This window comes from Symphalangus syndactylus, chromosome 8 (assembly GCF_028878055.3).
Source record: "Symphalangus syndactylus isolate Jambi chromosome 8, NHGRI_mSymSyn1-v2.1_pri, whole genome shotgun sequence".
Lineage (NCBI taxonomy): Eukaryota > Metazoa > Chordata > Mammalia > Primates > Hylobatidae > Symphalangus > Symphalangus syndactylus.
The window spans coordinates 84,053,802-84,078,619 of NC_072430.2; the positions used below are offsets into that span (position 1 = coordinate 84,053,802).

Consider the following 24,818-nt stretch of genomic DNA (forward strand, 5'->3'; position numbering starts at 1 on the left):
TGAGCCACTGCGCCCTGCCAAAAGGCACTTCTTACACGGTGGTGGCAAGAGAAAAATGAGGAAGAAGCAAAAGTGGAAACCCCTGATAAACTCATCAGATCTCGTGAGACTTATTCACTATCATGAGAACAGCACAGAAAAGACCAGCCCCCATGATTCAATTACCTCCCCCTGGGTCCCTCCCACAACATGTGGGAATTCTGGGAGATACAATTCAAGTTGAGATTTGGGTGGGGACACAGGCAAAGCACATCATTCCATCCTTGGCCCTTCCAGATCTCATGTCCTCATATTTCAAAACCAATCACGCAAAGCACATCATTCCATCCTTGGCCCTGCCAGATCTCATGTCCTCATATTTCAAAACCAATCATGCCTTCCCAATAGTCCCCCAAAGTCTTAACTCATTTCAGCATTAACCTAAAAGTCCACAGTCCAAAGTCTCATCCAAGACAAGGCAAGTCTCTTCCACCTATGAGCTTGTAAAATCAAAAGCAAACAAGTTACTTCCTAGATACAATGGGGGTACAGATATTGGGTAAATACAGCCATTCCAAATGGGATAAATTGGCCAAAACAAAGGGGTTACAAGGCCAATGTAAGTCCGAATTCCAGCAGGGCAGTCAAACCTTTAAGCTCCAAAATGATCTCCTTTGATGCCATGTCTTGCATCTGGGTCACGCTGATGCAAGAGGTGGGTTCCTATGGTCTTGGGCAGCTCCTCCCCTGTGGCTTTTCAGGGTACAGCCTCCTTCCTGGCTGCTTTCATGGGCTGGCACTGATTGTGGCTTTTCCAGGTGCATGGTGCAAGCTGCCAGTGAATCTACCATTTTGGGGTCTGGAGGATGGTTGCTCTCTTCTCACAGCTCCACTAGGTAGTGCCCCAGTAGGGACTCTGTGTGGGGGCTCCAACCCCACATTTCCTTTCCTCACTGCCCTAGCAGAGGTTCTCCATGAGTGCCCTGCCCCTATAGCAAACTTCTGCCTGTGCATCCAGGCATTTCCATACATCTTCTGAAATCTAGGTGGAGGTTCTCAAACCTCAATTCTTGACTTCCGTGCACCCACAGGCTCAACATCACATGGAAGCTGCCAAGGCTTGGGGCTTCCACCCTCTGAAGCCACAGCCTGAGCTCTACATTGGCCCCTTTCAGCCATGGCTGAAATGGCTGGAACACAGGGCACCAGGTCCCTAGCCTACACACAGCATGGGGACCCCAGGCCCAGCCCACAAAACCACTTTTTCCTCCTGAGTCTCTGGGCCTGTGTGAGAGGGGCTTCTAGGAAGTTGTCTGACATGGCCTGGAGACATTTTCCCCATGGTCTTAGGGATAAGGCTCCTTGCTACTTATGCAAATTTCTAGAGCTGGCTTAAATTTCTTCTCAAAAAATAAGTTTTTCTTTTCTACTGCATCGTCAGGCTACACATTTTCTGAACTTGTATGCTCTATTTCCCTTTTAAAATGGAATGCTTTAGCAGCACCCAAATCACCTTTTGAATGCTTTGCTCCTTAGAAATTTCTTCCGCCAGATACCCTAAATCATCTCTCTGAAGTTCAAAGTTCCACAGATCTCTAGGGCAGGGGCAAAATGCCACCAGTCTCTTTGCACTAAAACATAACAAAAGTCAAGAGTCACCTTTGCTCCAGTACCTAACAAGTTCCTTATCTCCATCTGAGACTACCTCACCCTGGACCTTATTGTCCATATCATTATCAGGCTTTTGGTCAAAGCCATTCAACAAGTCTCTAGGGAGTTTCAAACTTTCTTACATTTTCCTAACTTCTTCTGAGCCCTCCAAACTGTTCCAGCCTCTACCTGATACCCAGTTCCAAAGTCGCTTCCACATTTTCAGGTATCTTTTCAGCAATGTGCCCCACTCTACTGATATCAATTTACTATATTAGTTTGTTTTCATGCTGCTGATAAAGACATACCCAAAATTGGGAATAAAAAGAGCTTTAATTGGACTTACAGTTCCACATGGCTGGGGAGGCCTCAGAATCATGGCAGGAGGTGAAAGACACTTCATACATGGTGGGAGCAAGAGAAAAATAAGGAAGAGGCAAAAGCAGAAACTCCTGATAAACCCATCAGATCTTGGTGAGACACATTCACTATCACGAGAATAGCAGGGGAAAGACTGGACCCCATGATTCAGTTACCTCCCCCTGGGTCCCTCGCATAACATGTGGCAATTTTGGGAGATACAATTCAATTTGAGATTTGGGTAGGGACACAGCCAAACCATAGCATTAACTTTGACAACTTCAAATTTATAGGGGGTCATCTGTTTTCCCTTGAAGTTTAGAGAAACCTTATCTTAAATTGGAGTCATAAAAACGAATTCTGCCTCATCACATTCTTCTCCAGGTATCTCTGACTTAACTCTTGTACTACAGCTTTTGAAACTCAAAAGCCAAGACTTGACATCTTTGTTCTCTGGTTCTATAGGGAAATCTCCCAATGAGCACAATGTGGCCCCCTGTCTAATGACTTAAAAGCAGAAAGGGAGTACTGGGTAATAGAAAATAATGGGGAGATGGAAGGAGAAAGAGAACTGTATCACATAATATTTCAAAACATCCACCACATAAACTTGTTTTTACCCTTTTCAAATTAAAGTACTTGAGACCAACAGAAAAGCAAGATAGCAACATTCCCTACACTACTCCTAGCTGTTTTTTAAAGGTGATACTATTGCCCCTCTATCAGTAGAGCATATACTTGGGTTGGATTTTTTATTGTGTCCATATAGTATGTTAACCATTCACCAGAATCTCCTCCACCCTACACTTCTGATCAGTAACACACGCCAGATGAACAGTAACCAAGAGATAGGGGCATCGCCTACAATGGCACAGCCAACAGAGCTGATTGATTATACATAGGATTCTCCTAAAAACCCAGATTATTAAGCACAAGTCTCTTAGAGTTAAGAACATTATAAAAATTAATGTTCTTAATTGGTAGGACAGCAGTCCTACTACACTGCAGAGATGCTCTTCTTCTTCTTCTTTTTTTTTTTTTTGGAGACAGAGTTTTGCTCTTGTTGCCCAGGCTGGCGTGATCTCGGCTCACTGCACCTCCACGTCATGGGTTCAAGCGATTCTCCTGTCTCAGCCTCTTGAGTAGCTGGGATTACAGGTGCCCACCACTACGCCTGGCTAATTTTTGGTATTTTTAGTAGAGATGGGGTTTCAGCATGTTGGCCAGGCTGGTCTCGAACTCCTGACCTCAGGTGATCTGCCTGCCTCGGCCTCCCAAAGTGGTGGGATTACAGACATGAGCCACTGTGCCCGGCCTTGGCCTTCTTCTTTATGTTGCATTTTGGCATACGCTAAAACCATAGGGTCAGTAGGGACCAAGAGATCAAACAGGAGATGCCTTATATGCTCAAATAGGAGATAATTCTTTCTTTCAAAGGCTTATAGGAGATTCCACAACCCTTCATAGTAAATTTGTTCAACATTTCTCTGACAGAAAATGTATCCATTAAAAAGAAATCATGCAGCTGATGAACAAGTTTTGACGGTTATTTTCTAAACCATGGTGATGAAAAAAGTAATACCATGGCTTTCGGGGAAAACGTTAACATATCTGAAGGTCATTCCTGAAGCCTTCAAAGAGGCTAGTATATAAAACAAAACAAAACTGACAATGACAAAAACAAGGAAACAGGCATTTTAAACATTTAACATTTGTAAAGCTAAATATTGAGGTTTTAGGTTCCAAAACTGACTACTTAGGAGAAAAGACCAGAAGAAGAAATCTCTCTCATGATTAAATAAAGTTTATAACATTATGCGGTGTTACACTAGTTGCTGTGCAAAAAGTTCAGGGATTATTTTTTGTATCAGACAGCTTTTGTTGTGTAGCACACTATTAATAAATACTCTAAAACTAGTGGCTTAAAAGAGCAAACATTTATTAGTTCTTGAAGTTCTGAGAGTTGGCTGGGTGTCCTTCTGGTCAGTGCCAGACAGCTCAAGGCTCACTCACATTTCTGGCACTTGGCAGGCTGACTGGTCTGAAGTGGGCTTACTACTATGTGTGGCAGTTGGCCCAATGCTGGTTAGAGAAATGGCCATGATCTCTCATTATCCAGCAAGCTAACTGGGGCTCATTCTCTTGGTGATGAAAGGATATCCAGCATCAGGAGAGGCCAATCCTCTATGCACAAGAACTATTCGAGCTTCTGCATGCGTCATACTTGCTAATGTTCCATTGGTCAAATTAAGTCATATGCTGGATTTAAACCTCTCACAGAGGTGTGAAAAAATATTCCTGGGGTAAAAAAGTTGAAATTCTAATTATGGTTCAGATAAAAACTCAGATTTGGTATTGGGTATCTATTTTGGTCCTAAGGGTGAAGTGAAGTATATCTCTTGATGATAAGGGGTATATCTCTTGATGAGAAGAGGGATTAGAGAAATTTGTGGCCATCTTATAATCTCCCACTTCGTGCATCTTTGTCTACAGTTAAGATGAGGCAATAATTTCAGCTGTATTTGAGTTGAAAAGAAGGTCAAAAGCAAAGGTTATTCGAGGAGACTTTTACATAGCTTCTTTTGGTATTTCTACTGAACAGAAGGTGTACAAATCCTAAGGATTTACAATTCAATGTAAAATGAATACACTTGTGTAACTAACACTCATGTCTGAGAAGAGAATATTACTAACACCCCAGTAGTTTTTTCCCAACATTTATCCCTTCTTCAACATTACCCCACTCTCCTTCTCAAAGGTAACCACTATTCTGACTCAATTAGTTTTGCCTGTTTTACAACTTCATGTAGATGGGATAATATAATGTGCATTCCTTTGTCTGGCTTCTGTATTCAGCATATATGCTTGTTAGACACATTCATGTTATTGAATGTAGCTGTGGTTTTATCACTTTCATTACTGTATAGTATTCCATTGCATGAATATAACACAAATTTTAATGTTTGGGTTATTTTCAATTTTGGCTGTTGTACATTTCTTTTGTTGCATCTGTATGCACATTTTTATTGAATAAATATCTAAGAGTAGAACTGCTGAATCAGGTCGAGCGCAGTGGCTCACGCCTGTAATCCCAGCACTTTGGAAGGCTGAGGCGGGTGGATCACGAGGTCAGGAGTTTGAGACCAGCTGGGCCAAAATGGTAAAACCCCGTATCTACAAGAAATACAAAAATTAGCCAGGTGTGATGGCAGATGCCTGTAATCTCAGCTACTCAGGAGGCTGAGGAAGGAGAAGTGTTTGAACCCAGGAGGTGGAGGTTGCAGTGAGCTGAGATGGTGCCTCAAAAAAAAAAAAAAGAAAAGAAAAAGAAAGAAAAGAATTACTGAATCATAGGAAACATGTATGTCCAAATTTAGCTGATATTATGCAACAGTTTTCTTTTTCTTCTTCTTTTCTAAGAAATGTCAGGCTATAAACCATTCTTAGTGCTTACTGGTTTGTGAACACTGAGCATAGAAATAGCCACTTTTTCTTTGCTCCGACAGTACAGGCACAGCAGAGCAACTGCGTCTATGGGGCTGGCCAAGTCCAGGATAGCATCTGCAGGGCAGGGCAATGATTTTCTTTAACACACTTTCATGCATACATTTTATCTTCATTTTGGTGTCCTAGGTTTTAAGCTAATGCATTTTTGCCTTCTACTTTCTCCTAGTTTACCATAAAATGCTTATATTTGGACTTCAATTGGGTAAATAGTAGTTTGCCCTGCATTTAAAATTTCATAAAACCTCAAGAATCCAAAGTGTATCAAATCATCCTGCCTAGGATTCAAGGAAAATAACTGACCTGTTCCCCATTAATTTATCAAATGTTTATTGAACACCTACAAGCAATTTTATTAAACCTGGGGATATAAAGAAATGTAAAATTCAACTTCCAATCTCCAAAAAGTATCTACAGTAGTTGATGACTCTTTCATCAGTAGCTGTCTGCCCCTTTCTCGTGCCTTCCTGTCCTCCTGTCATTTTCACAATAGTTGCCCGCAGCATAAGTAAGCAATGTGTAGCAAGCTGGCAGGTGTGAATGGGATTATTTGTGCTACCGTAGGCAGCATCTTTCATTCACCACAAACAATTTTCTCTTCTCTCCTTTACCTCTTTGGATAACTATCCATGAGTTTAGTATTTCCCTTTTCTGGACAAAAAATTATATTAAGGAGAAGAGTAAAATTGTTCTAGAAACTTGAGGAATGGTGGTAATACTTATTTTTCACATTCTTTCCTGTATTTTAAGAGTCTGTATGTATTTGTTGTATTTGTGTATAATGGGATTTTAAGACTACATTTATATTGTGTAAGAAGACTGAAAATGTTCACAAGGTTCTTGCTGTTCAGTATTTCACATTCTAAAATGATCTCCAGAATACATTGGTTGTTAAGGTAATGTGCTCAAGTATCTTTGTGGCTTAAAGGAGGTATTACAGCTCCCAAAATAGCTATGGTTAGTCCTTCTCACTGGTAATATAAAACCAATTTTTGTTTGTGAATTGAATTGTTGCACCTGTGCAGTACATTTCAAAGTCTAGGAAGGCTGCTGTTAAAGGAGAGATTCTCTGTAATTTATAAAAATGGAGCAGTGATTTCTAGTGAAACAATCAGCCTCATCTAAAAATTTCTCATTTAGATGTTTCCATAAAGTATTAAGAGACACCCAAAGGTCCTTTATTGTATTTTTTCCATAGGCATCTTTATTGAGTCTGTACTTATTACCATCTATAGTTAAAGAGCTGCAAGCAAAAGTATAGTATGGTGGGAATAGCTGATTGTACCAAATGATTCAAACTATCCATCAACAGGAAAATCCTTGAATTAATACAGATACTTTTAGTTCAAGTGGTACCAATCCAAATCAAAGTAGCTTAAGTAGAAAGAGGATTCATTGGCTCATATAACTGGGAGGCTAACTTCAGCCACAACTCAATTCAGGGACTCAAACAAAATTGTTCAGATTCTGCTCCTGTCTCTGGGCTCTGTTTCCTTTTGAGCTGCACTAATCCTCTCCTACTGCACCCTACCTTTTCCATGGGTCAGTGAATGCTCCAGCTGCAATAAACACCCTTCCTGCTCTGCTATGCCTTTAGACATGGCCATGTGTTTCATGTTCAAATTGAAAAACTACAAGAGAAGAACTCCTTGTGGCCCAGCTTAGGTCATATGCTCCTTCCTGAACCAATTACAGTGCCCAGGGGAATGGGGTACTAGGAGTGGCCAGGCCAGGAAGTTATTTTGTTAGCTGGTTCACTAGAATCATTTCATCAGAGAGAGGAACAATCCTCAGACAAAAAAGCAGCAAATGTTCAGTACAGCTCTCACAGGGGCTTCACATATATTAGTCACAAAAATAGTCTTAGGGCAGGGAAGATCTATGGTCAAACAAAACATGGTGCTATATAAAGAATGGAACTCACAATGACTCCTAACTCATACCAAAGATACTCATTCCAGGATTTCCTGTTACCAGGAGGGAAGCTGACTTGCAGCCGATTCAATCTCATTTGCTCAATCTTTTAGGTATTGTAATGCATGAAATTACTGATAAAACAACTAGGTAATTCACTTTAACAACTACTTGACTGTCACTGAAGTGTCTGATCAAAAATTTAAGGTGTTAGCTGTGTGAGGTGGTGTGTGCCTGCAGTTCCAGCTACTTGGGAGGCTGAGGCAGGGTGAACACTTGAGCCCAGGAGTTTGAGACCAGCCTGGGCAACATAGCAAAAGCCTGTCTCTACAAATAAAAAGATGGTTAAAAAAAATTAAGGTTCTTGCAAGAGTGAACCGTCCAAGGTAACCTATGGACTTCGGGTGATGATGTGTCAATGTAGGTTTGTCAATTGTAGCAAATGCACCCCCTGGTGGGGGTTGTTGATAATGGGGAGGCTATGCACACGTAAGGGCAAAGGGTACCTGGGAAATCTCTGTACCTTTTGGTCAATATTGCTGTGAACCTAAAATTGCTTTAAAAAATCAAGTCTATTAAAACATTAAAAAATACAGACATAACAAAATGAAGGTATTCAGGTATTAGATAACCTAATTATCTAATTCCCTAACATAGCATTAAAATAATTCAATAGTCACAGCTCGTTGTCCCTCGGATAAAAGTTGGTTACAGCTACAGTAAGAAACCAGAACCTGTATGGGACAATCATATTAACAGGCTAATAATAATGCTTATATTTGCAGAAAACCTACTTATTTCCCTAAAATATTATAGTATCTTGACAAATAAAAACAATTGGAACATTGCTATACACCACTCTATTAAAAGAGTTCCTCATTTAAGACAAATTTCGTCCTCCCAAAAACAAGAGGGCAATATAAGTCTACAGAGCTTTATTTGAGTAGACCAAAGTGATGCTGTGTAGGACAAGCACCACCATTGCCATCCACTGGAGTAATTCCTAAATGTTAGGTCTGTGACAATGGTAATGAACTGGGACAATCTTTCCTCCCAGGGCATAACTGGCAGTGTCTGGAGATGTACTACAGGACTGGGAGATTTGTACTCTTGGCATCTAGCAGGTAATGCCAGGAACACTGCTGAATATCCCATGTTGCATAAGATAGCGCCATACAACAAATAATCAACTGGTGCAAAATGTCAACAGTGCTGAGGTTAAGAAACTCTGGCCTATAGCAAGATGCAGAGGGAAAGGCAATGTTTAAGACAAAACGCCTGCCCCCAATGATTGTATAATCTGCTTGAGGGGGTAAGATAAATGATAAGGGTATTTCCTAGGTTTTCTTCTAGGATGTTTATAAATTCAGGTGTTACACGTAAATCTTTAATCCATCTTGAGGTAATTTTTGCAAAATTTTTGTAAAAATGTTTGTAAAAGGTAAGGGTTTCGTTTCATTCCTCTGAATATGCTAGCTAGTTATCCCAGCACCATTTATTGAATAAAATAAATCATCAACAGAGTAAACAGATAACCTATAGAATGGGAGAAAATATTCACAAATTATGCATCTGACAGAGGTCTAATATCCAGAATCTATAAGGAATTTAAACAAATCAACAAGCAAAAAATAAATAACCCCATTAAAAAATGGGCAAATGACATGGACAGGTACTTCTCAAAAGAAGACATTCAAGTGACCAACAAACATGAAAAAAATGCTCAATATCACTAATCATCACAGAAATGCAAATCAAAACCACAATGAGATACCATGTCATACCAGTTAGAATGGCTATTATTAAAAGTTAAAAAAAAAAAAAAAAAAAAAAAAAAAAAAAACAGGTGCTGACGAGGCTGAGGAGAAAACAGAACACTTACACACTGTTGGTGGGAATGTAAATTACTTCAGCCACTGTGGAAAGCAGTTTGGAGATTTCTCAGAGAACATAAAACAGAGCTATCATTTGACCCAGCAATCCCATGACTGGGTATATATGCCCAAAATAATGCAGATTATTATACCAAAAAGACAGACACACTCCTATCATCATCACCATGCTATTCACAACAGCAAAGACGTGGAATCAACCTAGGTGTCCATCAATGGTGGATTGGATAAAACAAACATGATACACATATACCATGGAATATTACACAGCCATAAAAAATGAAATTATGTCCTTTGTCACCACATGGATGCAGCCAGTGGCCATTATCCAAAGCAGATAACAGGAACAGAAACCAAGTACCACGTTTCTCAGTCATAAGTGGGAGCTAATATGGACATAAACATTGGAACAATAGACACCACAGACTACTAGAGAGGGGAGGGAGGGGATGGGGATGGGGGCATGAGTCGAAAAACTGACCTATTGGGTACTAGCTCATTACCTGGGTCTCACATACCCATGTTAACAGTCCTACACATGTATCCCCGTATCTAAAATAAAAGCTGAGGCTGGTCAGGGTGGCTCACACCTGTAATCCCAGCAATTTGGGAGGCCGAGGCAGGCAGATCATGAGGTCAGGAGTTTGAGACCAGCCTCACCAACATGGTGAAACCCCACCTCTAGTAAAAATACAAAAATTAGCCAGACATGGTGGCAGACACCTGTAATCTCAGCTACTCAGGAGGCTGAGGCAGGAGAACCATTTGAACCTGGGAGGCGGAGGTTGCAGTGAGCCAAGATCATACCACTGCACTCCAGCTTGGGTGATAGAGTGAGACTCTGTCTCGAAAAAAATAAAAGCTGAAATTTAAAAAAAAGGATAAATGATAAAAATGATCTCAATGCACAATGCATTAAGTACTGATTACAGGGTCTTTTAACACATAGGGCTTGAACTGCATACTTTTATGAGAGTAGCAAGGTAGATGTGCTGAATTTTGAAAGATTTGGATAGGCAAACAGAAAAGGATATTTCAAGTGGAGGGTACACTGGAGGCAGACATCCAGAGATGAGAAAGAACAATGTCTTTTCAGGACAGTAAATAACTAGCCCTGTCCAGCAGTGTTTGTGCAGCAAGGCAATCAGCAAAAAACGTTTTCACTTGTCAAGCGGGATCACGTGGCTGATGCAGTCCTGGCTCTGCCATGTCTTAGCTGGGTAAACACCAGCGTGCAAGCTGTAAAATTGGGATATCTCTTACCTTACAGTTGTTCCTGTAAAAATCAGACACTGACACGCCTGTCACATCGTCTTGCTTAAAGGATGGCAGCTCCTAGAGCAAACATTAAGAAAAGACAGGTTGAACTTGGACTTTAAAGAAACTAAAGTAACAGGGTGGGAATTTACATTTATCCTATGGGCTGGAAGTCATTGCTTCAATGTATAAGGCAGTGACAAGATGAAAATAATGCTTTTGATTAATCTGAATCTAAGTGGATGATACGTAAGTGGTCTCTCAGCTTTTCTGAATGGCTAACATTTTTCAAAGTATAAGTTTTTATTTTTTAAAAAACTTGATTATTTTCTGCTTCCTCCTGTAATAATTTAGGCTCAACTGAGAAGAGGTCCCCATTGCTCATGGCTATATCCTCAGCAACTAGCACAGTACATGACACACAGCAGAGATAACCGATAAACTATTGTCTAACAGTTGAAACAGAAAAGACAAAGTAAAAAGGGCCAGAACTATGGTGACAGCAGTTTGTGTGGGAAGATAGGGGTGCATGCCAAAGTTTTTCCAAAGCAATTTGGTGATTTGGATATAGACTAGCAACGAAAACTCAGGTGATGGGAGATTGGTGGAACCAATTGCAGGAGATTATAAAATATGCAGATTTTAGGAAAAACGAATTGTATTTTACATCCCTGGATTACAGGGAGGGAGTAGGCCAATGAAGTGCAGAACTAAAACTTGACAAAAGCTTTAGAGCAATTTAGCTAGCGGGGATTACTGAGGTTAGCAAAGTAAAAGGTGTTTCAAGAAAGATGAAGGACCTTATCTTCCCACTCTAAGAGGAGCAGAAACTGAAAAATGACCTTCTATGTATAACAGTGCCATTCCAAAATTAATAGTTTTTGAGGGTCTAGAGTGGAGTCACAAATTAGCTGTTGTAGTTTGCCTGTAATCATTTTGTTTGGACAGCTTAATTCTGGCCTGTTTAATAGTCAACGTTTAAAAATCGGAAGCTCCATAAAAATTCTGATTCTTTAATTCTTTCAAATACCATGGAGATAGTCAACCTTGTCTTCATTTTAACAGGCAGAATTGTATGAAGCTGAGTAAATGGTGCTGGCTTTAAATGACTCCAATTCACTACCCAATTTGTCTCATTTGTGATATTCACCTGGCCCCTGTAGGTATTAGAGTTTGCAATTCCTGGTCTAATGGTATTATGTCAGCTTTAATGAAAATGGTTAAGAATAAAACCGGTTAACAGCAATAATAGCACACTGAGCGCTTAGTTGCAGGCACTGTTCTAAGTGTGCCACAGAGATCACCCACCATTTGAGGGAGGTGCTATAATTGTACCATTGTACAGGTGAAAGAACTAAGAGGTTCAAAGACCTGCCTAAATATCAACAGCCAGGAAGTGGTAATGGTGAGATTAAAAATCCAGTCAGACTTAATTTGCAGTTGCCAAATAGTATTCAAATTAAATGGTACTAAGTTACTCTATATGAAATCTGAGACTTTTCCTAAAAGCAGATACCTCCATTTCAGCCACAGGAACTTGTGCTCTTTTCTGCAGTATATACGCAGACATGCACACCTCTGTGTGACTTTGGGTCGTTATCTCATTGCCTCTTACCTGTGCCTAAGATGATCTGAGATGAACTCAATAGCTTAGTTTCTTACCATAAATCATGAACTTTGGGTGGTGGGAGGGGAAGGTGGGAGTGGTAGACGCTTGTCTTCATTTTTATGTCTAGTAAACATAAAATGCATAGACATAATTAACCAGCTTCAAGAAACTGAAGTTCTAATTGGAGATATGCAACAGACTCAGAGGTTTTTAATGAGGTTTAGTAATACGTGGGTGAGTATAAATGGAAGTTGTAGAGCATATTCAAGGTTGAGGGGACACAAGAGATCACAATGAGAGCCAGGAACACCATTTGGAGATGTTTCAGTGAGTGTTTCAAAGTGTATAATGTGAAAATGTCCATGTTAAGGGAATAGGTTTCCGAGATGTCACACTGGGCACTCTGAGCTCTCTCCTAAAGTATCATGGGTGTTAAAGTTTGCTTGGCTGAAGAAATATTCCATGGAATATACACAGAACAGAATGAAAGAACTTGAAAGATCAGACAGAAAAGACATTTCACTACATTGGAAAAAGTGAGAATTGGATTGGAAAACAAAGGCATCAGGATTCTAAAAAAAATCTATGGGGAAGATTTTAATCTGCTAATCTATGAATTTTTTCGGGTGGGGGGATTACATGTCAGTGAAGTCAAAATCAAAATGGTGTAAACAAAGCCAGTCAAGAATAAAAACCTCACTCATAACTACCATGGATAGCCAAAACCTTTGCTTCTGATAACGTTTGAGAAATGTGAAGTAGTGGTATAAGACACAGGAAGTAGGTTGCTTGAGCTAACAGAATATGTACATCTGGGAAACAGGTACTATGATATAAGTGATGGATAATTACTCTGTCACACCTTGACTCCAAAACAATCAATTCATTTTGCTGTGCTGCTACTTTAACACAATTCTGTTTTTTTTAAAACTATAAATGGCATTACAGACAGAATGAAGCAATCAATGAACCAGTTGATGATCCTGAATTTTCTTCCAAATCTTTGCCGTATGCTATGCAAAAAGAAAACTCTGCTGAATGCCCACTGTGTTACATGCTACTCTAGGGCCTTTGACTTCATTATTTCATTACACTACAACTGTGTAAAGTAAACAAAAGTATTTTAAAAGTGAATCAGAAGGTCAGAAAAGTGAAATAATTTGCCCAAGTTCACACAGCTGCTAGGAGACAGAGCTGATTCTCAATTCCTTCTCTCTGGCTTTTATTCATCCTCCAGTTGTGCTTTGGAACGAAGATGATCTGAGTTAAATCCTGCTACTTACCAACTTTGTGACCTGAGCCTAATTAGTCTCTTTGGACTCCAGTCTCCTCTTCTGTGATGTGGTAAGACAATATCAATTCTCACGGGGTTGTTTTTAAAGAATTAAATTCATTATTTGTTCGTTTATCTATCCAAATGATAGATCATAGAATGAGGGAAGTAAAAAATGCTGGGGTAGAGATTGGTAACTGATCCTAACTAAGACAATGGATCAGAAGGTTTGCTGAGGTGAAAGGATTTCTAGAATAGTGGTACTAAAGCAGGTGAACTGGTTGGGAAGTGGCCAAAGTATGATGCTTCAAGGAGGGATTTCAGAGGTGGTACGATTTGAAAGCCAACCTAACGGGGATGACAATGGGAGTAGGTAGCTAGGGATGTAGAATTAGAACTTTGGAAGCAAGGAAATTGAGAAGCTAAAAAGGAATGAGCATGCAAAGTATCTAGAATTCAGTTGATCCTTAAAAAATACTAACTCTGAAATAGTGTAAAAATATAGAAATAGCAAACATAGGCAACATGTTTCTTGTTTACACATTAAAAGGATGAAGGTGAAAAATCTGCCTGAGTGGCAGACAGTACATATGAATACATCATAGTTGATGCTGTAGAAATGCATTTTGAAGGCAGAACAGGATAGTTCCTCAATCCAGCTTCTAGTCTCTGCTTCTGACATAGCTCACTTATACTCAAAATACTTCTGCTAGAGGTAGTTAGGTATTAATTGCTTGTATAAGAGTATATAACATAGTGAGGTGCACACACACACAAGACAAAACACAAATTAAGTAGAATAGGAAATGTTAACGAAAATTTCCAGGCAATATTTGCTATCAAAAAACATCTGTATTTCAGCTGTTCCTTCTGCCTACAAGGTTCTTCCCAAGGAATCCACGTCTCAAGCCCTCACTCTGTTCCGATATCTGAGCAAGCATCACCTCATCAAAGAACTGCTCTGTCTATACAACCGGTCCCCCAATCACTCAGTCTTGCCTTTCTCTGCTTTACTTTTCTTCATAGCACTTATCACTACTGGATATATCACATATTTATTTATTTATTGTCTTTGTTTACCATCTCCCTCCCCTGAACTATAAGTCTCAACGAGTAGAGACTCCGTTCACTGTTTTATCTCTAGTACCTAAAACAAACCTGAGCAAACAGTAGAAGATTAATACATATTAATAACATTTTTAAAATAATCTAATAACTCTAAGGTCTTAAGCACTTAATAAAATGAATGGGTTCCCATTTTTACATGTAAAAGTCATGAACTAAGGTTAAAGTGTAGAAAATAAACTAAAATTTCTAGTCTACTGTTTTTTCCTTTTTACCAACCCTGAAGATGAGGGCTCAGGTAAAAAAATAAACTATTTCCCTTAGGGCTCATGGCCTACATGTTTGTTAAATCCAATTTGCTCAGCTTGTAGTTCTGTGGAATGCATTGTCCATGATAATCCCTTCCAATGACACCAAATTTTTACTACCACAAAGGGAGAAAACACTAAAAGGAATTTATCCAAGCTGTCTCATTCGAATGAATACTTGTGAGTTGGTGGGGAAAAGGAGCGGATATTTCTTTACATGAATTTTATTGTTATTTATACTCAAGTTAAATAACAAAAATAGGAAACATTTTGAATCAGCATATGCACCAAAACTAAACATTAAAATGGTGGTCCCACTATTTCCGAAACCAAACATTGGCTAAAATGAACTATATGCACCTTTAAGGTGAGCAAACACAAGAAGTCTATATTTAGCAAGGAAGGTCAAATGTTTGTCAGCAAGTCTAATATCTTAGAGGAAATATTTATTTCAAAAGTAATAACTAATGCAGTCATATTAATTAATCGGTTAACAGTTACAATGATGGAAACCCTTAAAATTCGTATAAAAAAACTGAAATTACAATTAGGCTGCTTGCATATTTCACAACCATATGTTTTCCAATGATCTATTAACCTAAACTAAAAATTAAATACACACTAACTCATCAACAGTGATATAACTTCAAAGCTGAGAAAAATGCACTAATCACAAAGAATTTCAATTAAATGATACCCAGGAGTCCAGAGAGAAGAAATATTTCCTGTGGGAGAAGTTCTAATTATAAATAACTGTGTATTGGTTTAAAGACTAACATACACCTAGCTTTACCAACACTTGTGGAAAAAATTACACATTACATACTTTGTTCAAAGCCTAATATGAAAATTGTAACAAATCCTCTACTTAAAAAAAAAGTGACTACCTGAAAAAGATTCATAACATCTCATTAACAAAGCAAAAATGTTAAACTGAAAAGGTTCACCTGTTTTGATCTTCAGTTACAAACAAAAAAGCACTGATAATTCACTATAACAGCTTCCTAAACAATTCAAAAAAAAATTGTGTCAATTGAAAAAACATCACTGAATCAATGAGCTTTTGATCATTTTATTCACAAAATATAAGCAAGACTTACATCCCTTTCTGGTGAAACTTTTCAAATAATTTTATGTGTAGGGCCTTGAGACTTACCAATTATAAAATATGTTAAAATGAAAACTTTTTTAAAGTTACAAATACAAACCAGTACTTTATACAAGAATTCTCTATAAAGTTCATCAATCAAAGTAAAAAATAATTTGTTTCAACTGAATATAAGGCATGTCCAGTTTACGTCATTTTGTAGAATTATTTTTGTTTTGTTGGAGACTTTTCTCTTCGCCGGTCCTGATTTTTCGTTGATTCTCTGGATTGTTCAGAGTATCTGCTAGATTTTTCCCATCGTCTCTCAGCACCATTTTGATATCTATCTTCATCACTTCTTGAGCCTGAATGTTTTCTATTTATTTCCCTTGACTTTGATCTATCTTTTCTTCTGAAATTTTCACTGTCTTTATTTCGGTGTGTATGCTTCTCATTTTCAGAAAAAGAATTTCTTCTCTCTCCTCTTTTCTTTTTGGGATCACCATGCTTATTTTCCAAATCTATATGCATTTCTTGGTCTCTGTCATTCACAACTCTACTGTAGTTATTTCGTTCAGAAGGAACATCTTTGTCTGATGTGTACTTTGTTATAGGATCTCTCCAATTTGAATCTCTTGAATTTTGATCTCTGTGTTTTTCTGACCTTCTTTCTCTCTCAGTCCTTGTTTCCTGGTGCCCATGTTCTTGTCTTCTTTCTTTTTGTTTCCTATCATTTGTTTGCTGGTTTCTGATCAATTTATCTACCTCTTTACTTCTGGTCTTCCCATGTCTCTTCTTTCTTACATCATTAGCTGCATGTGTAAAATAAAAGAAAGTTAGCTTTTATTTCAACCTTAATTTCATAATTATAACAATCACATTTACTGATACAGTGTAGGTTTACTAACTCAGATAAACTAGGTGCAAAGCCAAATTGATTGAATAGAAAGTCTGATGACACAGAGTCTTACCAAATGCTTAATTTAATTTAATTTTATTTTTTGAGACAGTTTTGCTCTTGTTGCCCAGGCTGGAGTGCAGTAGCACAATCTTGGCTCACCGCAACCGCCGCCTCCTGGGTTCAAGTGATTCTCCTGCCTCAGCCTCCTGAATAGCTGAGATTACAGGCATCTGCCACCATGTCTGGCTAATTTTTGTATTTTTAGTAGAGACAGGGTTTTTCCCTGTTGGTCAGGCTGGTCTCGAACTCCCGACCTCACGTGATCTGCCCGCCTCGGCGTTTTAAGAATATACAACATTTCAGGCCAGGTGCAGTGGCTCATGCCTATAATCCCAGCACTTTGGGAAGCAGAGGGGGTGGGGGACAGATTGCTTGAGCCCAGAAGTTGGAGACCAGCCTGGGTAACGTAGTGAAACCCCTTCTCTACAAAAAATTCAAAAATTAGCCAGCTGTGGTGGCGTGAGCCTGTAGTCTCAGCTGCTCAGGAGCCTGAGTGGGAGGATCAATTGAGCCTGGGAGGCAGAGGTTGCAGTACGCCAAGAATGCACCACTACACTCCAGCCTGGGTAACAAAGCGGGACTCTGTTCAAAAAAAAAAAGGGAAGCGGGGGAGGGAGGAAGGGGAATATATAATATCTCAACATTAGTTACCAAAGTACTGTTTTAATCTTTAGACAGTAAACAGAAATTTTATAGCAAATGTAAAAATTTTAGAAAGTGACTCAAATGGTACATTTCTACTTAACAAATTGAACCCAAAAGCTAAAATTCCAGCCCACAGAGTGTTATTCATAGGAATATTATGTCAGATCAAAATACAATGATCACCCAAACTAGCATTCACTTCCTAAACACAGGAGGAGTAGAACAACTGGGTTTGCTTAACAGCATGAACATGTATTTCTCAATGAAAGGCCTCTTCCTGCAAAAACAATAGTTCTCCCCTCTGTTACTATCAGAGAGGCACTAACTGCACCAATAAGAGCAGATATGTTAAGATGTACAGTCATAGGCTTTATTAGAGCCACAAAGGCTTAGTTTCTGGATAAACTCTTCTGAAAAGACCTCAAACAATTTGATTTTGCTGATTTAATCACAACTATAAATACAAAATGGTCATACTGAAATAACCAATTTAAGCAAGAAAACAAATTTAATCAGTTTATCTGTTATTTAATTTGGGTGCATAAATCAAAGATGCTAAGATAACAAAAATTTCTGTCAAATTCGTACATAGGCAAGAAAGAGAAAATATGATAGAAAAGTGCCTCTTGTCACCCTAACTCTACCTAAATCTCACCGTACCAGCCTCTATTTCTTCTGCTAAATGCATATCTTTGGCACACGGTACAGTCAGTTGGCTTGCCACTAAGGACCTATTTCTCTGGTTCCTATTAAACAGCTCAGCTGAGCTGCAGCTACCCAAGCAGAAACCATCTGGCTCTGTGCTAAACCAGTGTCCCCCTGATCCTACTGTACACCACTGTCAGGCTTTACTGATATTAAAACCCAGCCATATAACAACAGGCAATCTCTTCTCCCTTTGCTATGTTTGCATTACAGTTCCCTAATTTTGGGGCAGTTCATACTGCTTTTATGCTATTTAATATTTTATTAATAAAACAAAGTTCTCTACTGAAATTGTATGAGAAGGCAAATTAATTTTGAATCAGCAAGCTCCCTTATTGCAGCAATTCATGCTGTGTTGTCATCTGTTCTCAAAATGGATACCATGAAATAACAAATTCTGTAGAATATAAAAATGGCGAATGTTAAATGAACAATGTTTGTACACTTCAATTCATGAATAAAAGTTCCTGTAAGCAAACAATCTTTCTCTGATAATATAAAAAACAGCCCCACAATTCTGGATGTCACACAGTATGTAAAACACTTTGAAACATAACAAGCTATGGAACAAAGGTGTGAAGATTAGCCTTTCAATTTAAGGCTACAGAGGAAAGTACTGATGCCATATTTGATGAAATATTGCATCCAAACAAAACAAAATGAGAAATGACATGCAGGTAGGACAAGCAGACAATCCCTTATTTGGACCAAGATACTGTAATGAAAGAAAGCAGAGCTGACCTTGGGTAAAACAACACAGATCTTTTCAGAAACTGTGAACCAGATCAAACTTTGAAAACATCTTTTACTACAGCCTTTCCACTTCTAGGTTGGATAGAGAAGACTGTGGAAACCTGTGCTCCTGCTGAAAATAACTAGAAATGCCAGATACAATTTTAAAATGTTGCATTGAAAAACGATGAAAAGCACACAGAAATCAAGTTGAAGGAACTCCTAATTGCCAAAGCTAAGATGATTTGAAGAAAATAAATGACAGTATTGGACTTTAACCCACAGGATAAGATAAATAACTATGAGTCTATATTGATATATACAGTTGACTAAATAAATAAATGAGGGAAGAGGGACAACACTTTCTTATAGAAGAAATTCAATTACTAGATGTAGAAGAAAACAAACAAATAAAAAATCACCATTAGGAAAACACCATAGTAAAAATAAGCGTTGCAGACAAGATCCAAAGATGGATGTTAAAATTAGTGAGTAAAAGCTGGAGGAAAAAGAGATTTGCATAGTATCAAGTTATCTCCCTACAAGATATTTTCACAGAGAAAAATAGTTTCCCTGAAGACATCCAGTGGACACCACCTTACTCAAGTGATCAAGGTTGTCACCTAAAATAAAATTATGAACCTCTTGGTAAGATGCACTAAGAACAACACATTGTTTCTAATGTACTCTTGCCAAAAATGTCTAATCTCATTCTAATAATGAGAAAACATCAGACGAAACTCCATACTGAGGGACAGTTTACAAAATAAGTGACCAGAGGACTTCAAAAGTGTTAAGGCTGTTAAGAACACGGAAAGCCCGAGAGGAACTATCATAGAATGCAGGAAACTGAGAATACAATTAAATGCTAGCAGAATCCTGAAATAAGAAAAACGACATTAGTGGTAAAACTGGTTTTCAAATCACATCTGTAGTCTAGTCAATAATGCTGTTCCAATGCTAATTTCCTAGTTTGATAAATGAACCAGGGTTATGTAAGATGCTACCATTAGGGGAAGTTGGATGAAGAGTATATGGAAATTCTCTGTACCGTTTTTGCAATTTCCTAAGTCTAAAATTAGCTCAAAATAAAAGGTTACAGTTACAAAGTAAAAAATATAAAGGCATCAGAGAGCTAGTGGAAAAACAAGGACCACAGGGGCCAAGATGCAGGAGAAAGCAGAAACACTGAGAAGTAAGCGATGTTCTACAGCCACTTTCTCCCTGGGAGCATCTGCTGATTCAGTGATGCTACTGAGGGGCAGAAGACACCAGAGGTCTGGTAGCCTTGCAGGGCTAGAGAGACAAGAATGGGACTGGTTATTTGCAATACATATATGTACAAAAGATATCATATCTGGAATATGTAAAGAAAACCTACAAATCAACAGAGAAAACAACTTAATTAAAAAAAATTGGTAAAATACTTGAACAGCCACTTGACAACAAAAATCCAAATGGCCAATAATGTATAAAATGGCATTTAACTTCTTTAGTTGAAATGCAAATCAAAACTAAAACCACAAGGCAGTACCATTACACATCCACCAGAATGGCTGAAATGAAAAAGACGGTCAATTTGAAGTATTAATGAGAATGGGAGCTACTGAAATTCTCATACATGGCCGGTGGGTGTGCAAATTGGAATAACCACTTGAAAAACTGACAGTATTCACTAAAGCTAAATATATGCACATCTTATGACACAGTGACTCCACCTATAGGTACATATCCAGTAGAAATGTGAATAAATAAATAAGGTCATCAAAAGATAATGTACAAGAATATACATGGAAATAACACTTGTAAATCTAAAGTCTGTTGAGCAAAAATGATAAATATATATTGTAGTATATTCATATAGTAGGAAACTACACAGCAGTATTACTGAATTAACTATAACTAAATGCAGTAATGCACCTAAATCTCACAAACATAATGGTAAAAAAATAAGCCAGACATAAAAAGGAGTCCATAATACATAATGCTAAAAGTAAAAACAGGCAAAATTAATTTATGAAATTACAAATCAGAATAGTAGCTGCCGTGAGGATGGAAGGAGTAGTAACTGGGAGAGGAAACACACAGAACTTCTGGGGTACCAGTATATCTTGATCTGTGTACTAGCTATGAGGATGTGTTCCCTTTATAAAAATTCATATAGCATCTGAGATCCAGATTGAATGTATATGTCAATTACAAACAGCTTTAATATTAAAAGTAAAAAACTAAAATTTATTTAAAATAAAAACATCAGGATAGCTCCTATAAACTAGATTACAAACATTATGAATGGATGGTTCATATCAGTCATCACTCAAATAAGTATTTGAGAATGAAATATTTTCATTTCTATGATAAGGATGTCAAAAGGTAATCCCAGCATTATAAATGTTGTACTACAGACTGCAAGAATGATAGATGGGACCATTTGTATTAATTGTGGCTTTTAAACAACTCATCTCTAAAACAAATAAGCAATCAAATTATTTTCTTCCTTCATATAGATCAGCAATATATTTATTAGAAAAGAGCAAGCCAAATTACAAATGAGCTTCAATACCTGAGGCAGAGCTATGACTACTGATGGATGAAGAGTCGCTCTCTTCACTGGAAGACTCTGAACTGCTATCACTGCTGTCAGAATCAGAGTCGGATGAGTCAGACTCTGAAGAGGAGGATGCTGAAGAGGAAGAGGATGGGGAGGATTTATTTTGCTCAACATCTGGTTTCTGTGCCACGATGACCTTTGGTGTATTTTTGAGATGCTCACGCAGTTCATCCCTAATTTAAAATATAATCTGTTAGATTTTATTTCAAAGACAATTATGAGATAATTTTATAATCTGAACATAAATTCTGAGAATAATCCTTACGTTAAACCTCCAAGACCTATAGAGGTAAAGAAGTTGATGGCAAACCGAGTGTTTCTTGGATTATCTCGGGGTAATAATCCTTCAAAGAATGGCTGTAGAGTTCTAAAAAGGAAAAAAATAAAAGAGAACACATTGCTTAAAAAGGTAAAATCCTTAGTCATTTTTCAGATTTTTCATATATTAAATTACTAAATGAAATACAACCAAGTAACTAACTAGTTGATGTCATTTATTAGGTTAGGCTACGTGCTATCCAAATGAAATGAGTAGGGTCAAGCAATATGTACCAAATTCAATTTCTATCATTATACAATGTAGGAGGTTTTTAAAAAACTTTTTTTACACACACACACACATAAAGATAAATATATACACATATATACACGTGTGAATATATATAGTGTGTATATATATACACGTGTGAATATATATAGTGTGTATATATATACACACATATGTATATATAGTGAGTATATGTACAAAAAATTTTAAAAACCTCTGTCGTATGTACACGTACACACACATACATATAACTGTGCCAAGTACTGGGGGAGAGGTGGAAGTCGTCAACAAAAGGGAGAAATCAAGGATGAAGACCATATAATTATAATATATATGGAGTGAGACAACCAGAAAGACACTAACAATACAAGGTGGTTTTGGACATTTGGTTTTCAGCACCACACTTAGTGACTACTCAGTGGAGTCAGAAAAAACTTTCTCACAGAAAAAGGTAAAATATAAGAAGAATGATTAAGAGTTTGCCAGATAGATCAAGAAGACAGGAAAATGCCAGCAGTGGAAACTGAGGTAAGGAAGCATGAAAGAGCCAGGTGTGTTTAACAAGCTTGGCAGTGTTGGTATGGCTGGAGTGCAGCTTGCTGAAGAAAGAGAAGATGAGCCTGGTCAAGCAGACAGGGACCAAATAAGTAAGTATGTGAAGCCAACAGAAGTGGATGGAATAGTCCAGAGATAGTGTGTGGAACCGAGGAACACTGAAGGGGCAGGCCGAGGAGGAGACTGAGAGAGGGAGTGAGAAGAAAGCGTGGAGCCACAGTGAGTAGGTGGTCAACTGCATAAGTAAGGCAGAGAAGTGAAGAGGCACGCAGCCTGAGAAAGACAACCGAATATGGCAGGTGGTCACTGAGAAATCTGAAAGGATGATTTCAGTAGTGTCAATGGAGTAGAAGTCAATCTAAGTGGCAATCTGAATAAATAGGAAATAAGAAAGGTGAGAGAGGATTACATAATAGTCCTGAAATAAGGCTCTAGTTCCATGTAATAATTTGAACAATTATTAATAGATGAAATATATACTCAAAACTGTCCACTGATAATATTAGTTATCATTCTAAGGCTTAAAATTAGGGTAAAAAGAAAATAAAATTATAAATATCACTGGAGAATTCAAGTGAGCATACAAAAATCATTCTGTATTTTCTAAGAAAATTTAAAAAGGCACTAATTTGAACTGCACTTAAACTAAAAACCACCACTAAAAGTTGCATGTTGTCCTGTGTGACATAACATGAGATTCATAGTGATTAATGGATGAAGATTGTCTCAGGCTGCTTAGCTCGTTTTTCAATCTCGGATGGGCTTATGTCTGCTACAATGGGAGAAAACCAGAGGTCAATAAGAATAAAAAGTTCTTAATGGCAAACTTACTCATCCTTTAATCTTGCATTAAGTTTAGGAAGACCCATGTATTCACACAGTTCCTGGAAAAATATTTTGACAAAAATTCTACTGGATGATGTGGTGGTTTCTTCACTCAGTTTTATACATTCAAGAACCTGAAAATTAAAATCAAAAAAGACAAGTATATTTTAATTTATAAAAGACAGGACAGAGTGACCAATATTTGTAGGTTTAAGTGTTTCTCAAAATTACTATTTATTCTCATCTTCAACCAGAGTTATCTCTGAATATCTCCCCTTATGCTGACATAAAGTTTAAAACTACTTCTCTATACTAACTTTCAAACTGTTAAGATACTACAGAAATAGATTTCATTCTCTGTTTTGAGTAATGTGCTTTTTATAGCAGGGAAGATATCCTCTCTTGAGCATATAATGGTAAAGATTACTAGCTCCTAAATCTTATTCATCAAAATGTTGTGTATATGAGGGTTTGGGGCAAAATGCCACTTAGCACATTAGGCTACAATTTTGTTTAGCATATATAATATATGATAAAAAAAAAAAAGAAAGTATAATGGTTTATTCTGAATATTAAGACTGTGGCTTAAAAATTGAAATGCCTAAAGAAATATTTTTAGGGCAAATAAAAATAAAAGTAACCTCTAGTTTTTATGGGTTATGTGTTTGGGGGACCCATTAGTTAATTGTTTAAAATTCTTCATTTTCTCAAAGAGGGGAAAAAACGAAGTCAAAAATTATTACAATTAGTCTCCTAGGTTAGATTACAAATGCCTATTAATGTAGCTGGACATACTTGGTACTTAAAGTACTATAAAAATCTAACCAATGTTTGTAAGTTTGAGATATTGCCTCATTCTACCATTAGCAGGATGGCATTCTACAAGATAATCCTGTTCTTTCCTCCTGGATGTAATTTCTCTTCTCTTTTCTTCTCTTTCTCTTCTCTCTTTCTTTCTTTCAATTCCTTTAGCAATTTTGCTTTTCTTAGAATCTAAGACTTTTTATTTTGTATCATTGCTATGGGCATATCTTACCTCTGGTCTTATACTGTAAGCCTCTTGAAAGGAGGGGCCATGAATAATTCACTTTGAATACCCAGCACCTCTCTCAATGACTCAGTATATAAGTGGTGGCTAACTAACACTGGTTGACTAACAGCTGTAAAATAAATGCCAGCTTAATGAACGCCTTTCAAATTTCAATCCAGTGCACATTTCCCCATCAAGAATATATCTTTCTTTGTTCTACGACTATAGGATATCCTCTCTATAGCTTACCCAACTTCAGTGTCTGCTAAAAAGAACACATCCTTCTAGAACAGTCATTTTTCTTAAACC

The 24,818-nt window shown here is 37.7% G+C and overlaps 1 protein-coding gene and 1 non-coding gene across 3 annotated transcripts in view; both read right to left on the minus strand.

Moving 5' to 3' along the window:
* Nucleotides 1-5,409: 5,409 nt before the first annotated feature.
* On the minus strand, nt 5,410-5,548 carry LOC129489035 (small nucleolar RNA SNORA43). Its single transcript, XR_008659859.1, has one exon. It is a non-coding gene; the product is annotated as a small nucleolar RNA SNORA43 (small nucleolar RNA).
* A 10,319-nt stretch (nt 5,549-15,867) lies between these two features.
* The window catches only part of CWC22 (CWC22 spliceosome associated protein homolog), a 69,004-nt gene continuing 60,053 nt past the window's right edge, over nt 15,868-24,818 (minus strand). For both annotated transcript variants that reach the window (XM_055289900.2, XM_055289901.2), the window contains exons 17-20: nt 23,486-23,613; nt 21,818-21,919; nt 21,505-21,725; nt 15,868-16,710 (exon numbers count right to left, since the gene is read on the minus strand). In XM_055289900.2, coding sequence (XP_055145875.1) covers nt 16,124-16,710; nt 21,505-21,725; nt 21,818-21,919; nt 23,486-23,613 — 1,038 coding nt within the window. In that variant the 3' untranslated portion in view covers nt 15,868-16,123. The remainder of the gene's footprint in view (nt 16,711-21,504; nt 21,726-21,817; nt 21,920-23,485; nt 23,614-24,818) is intronic.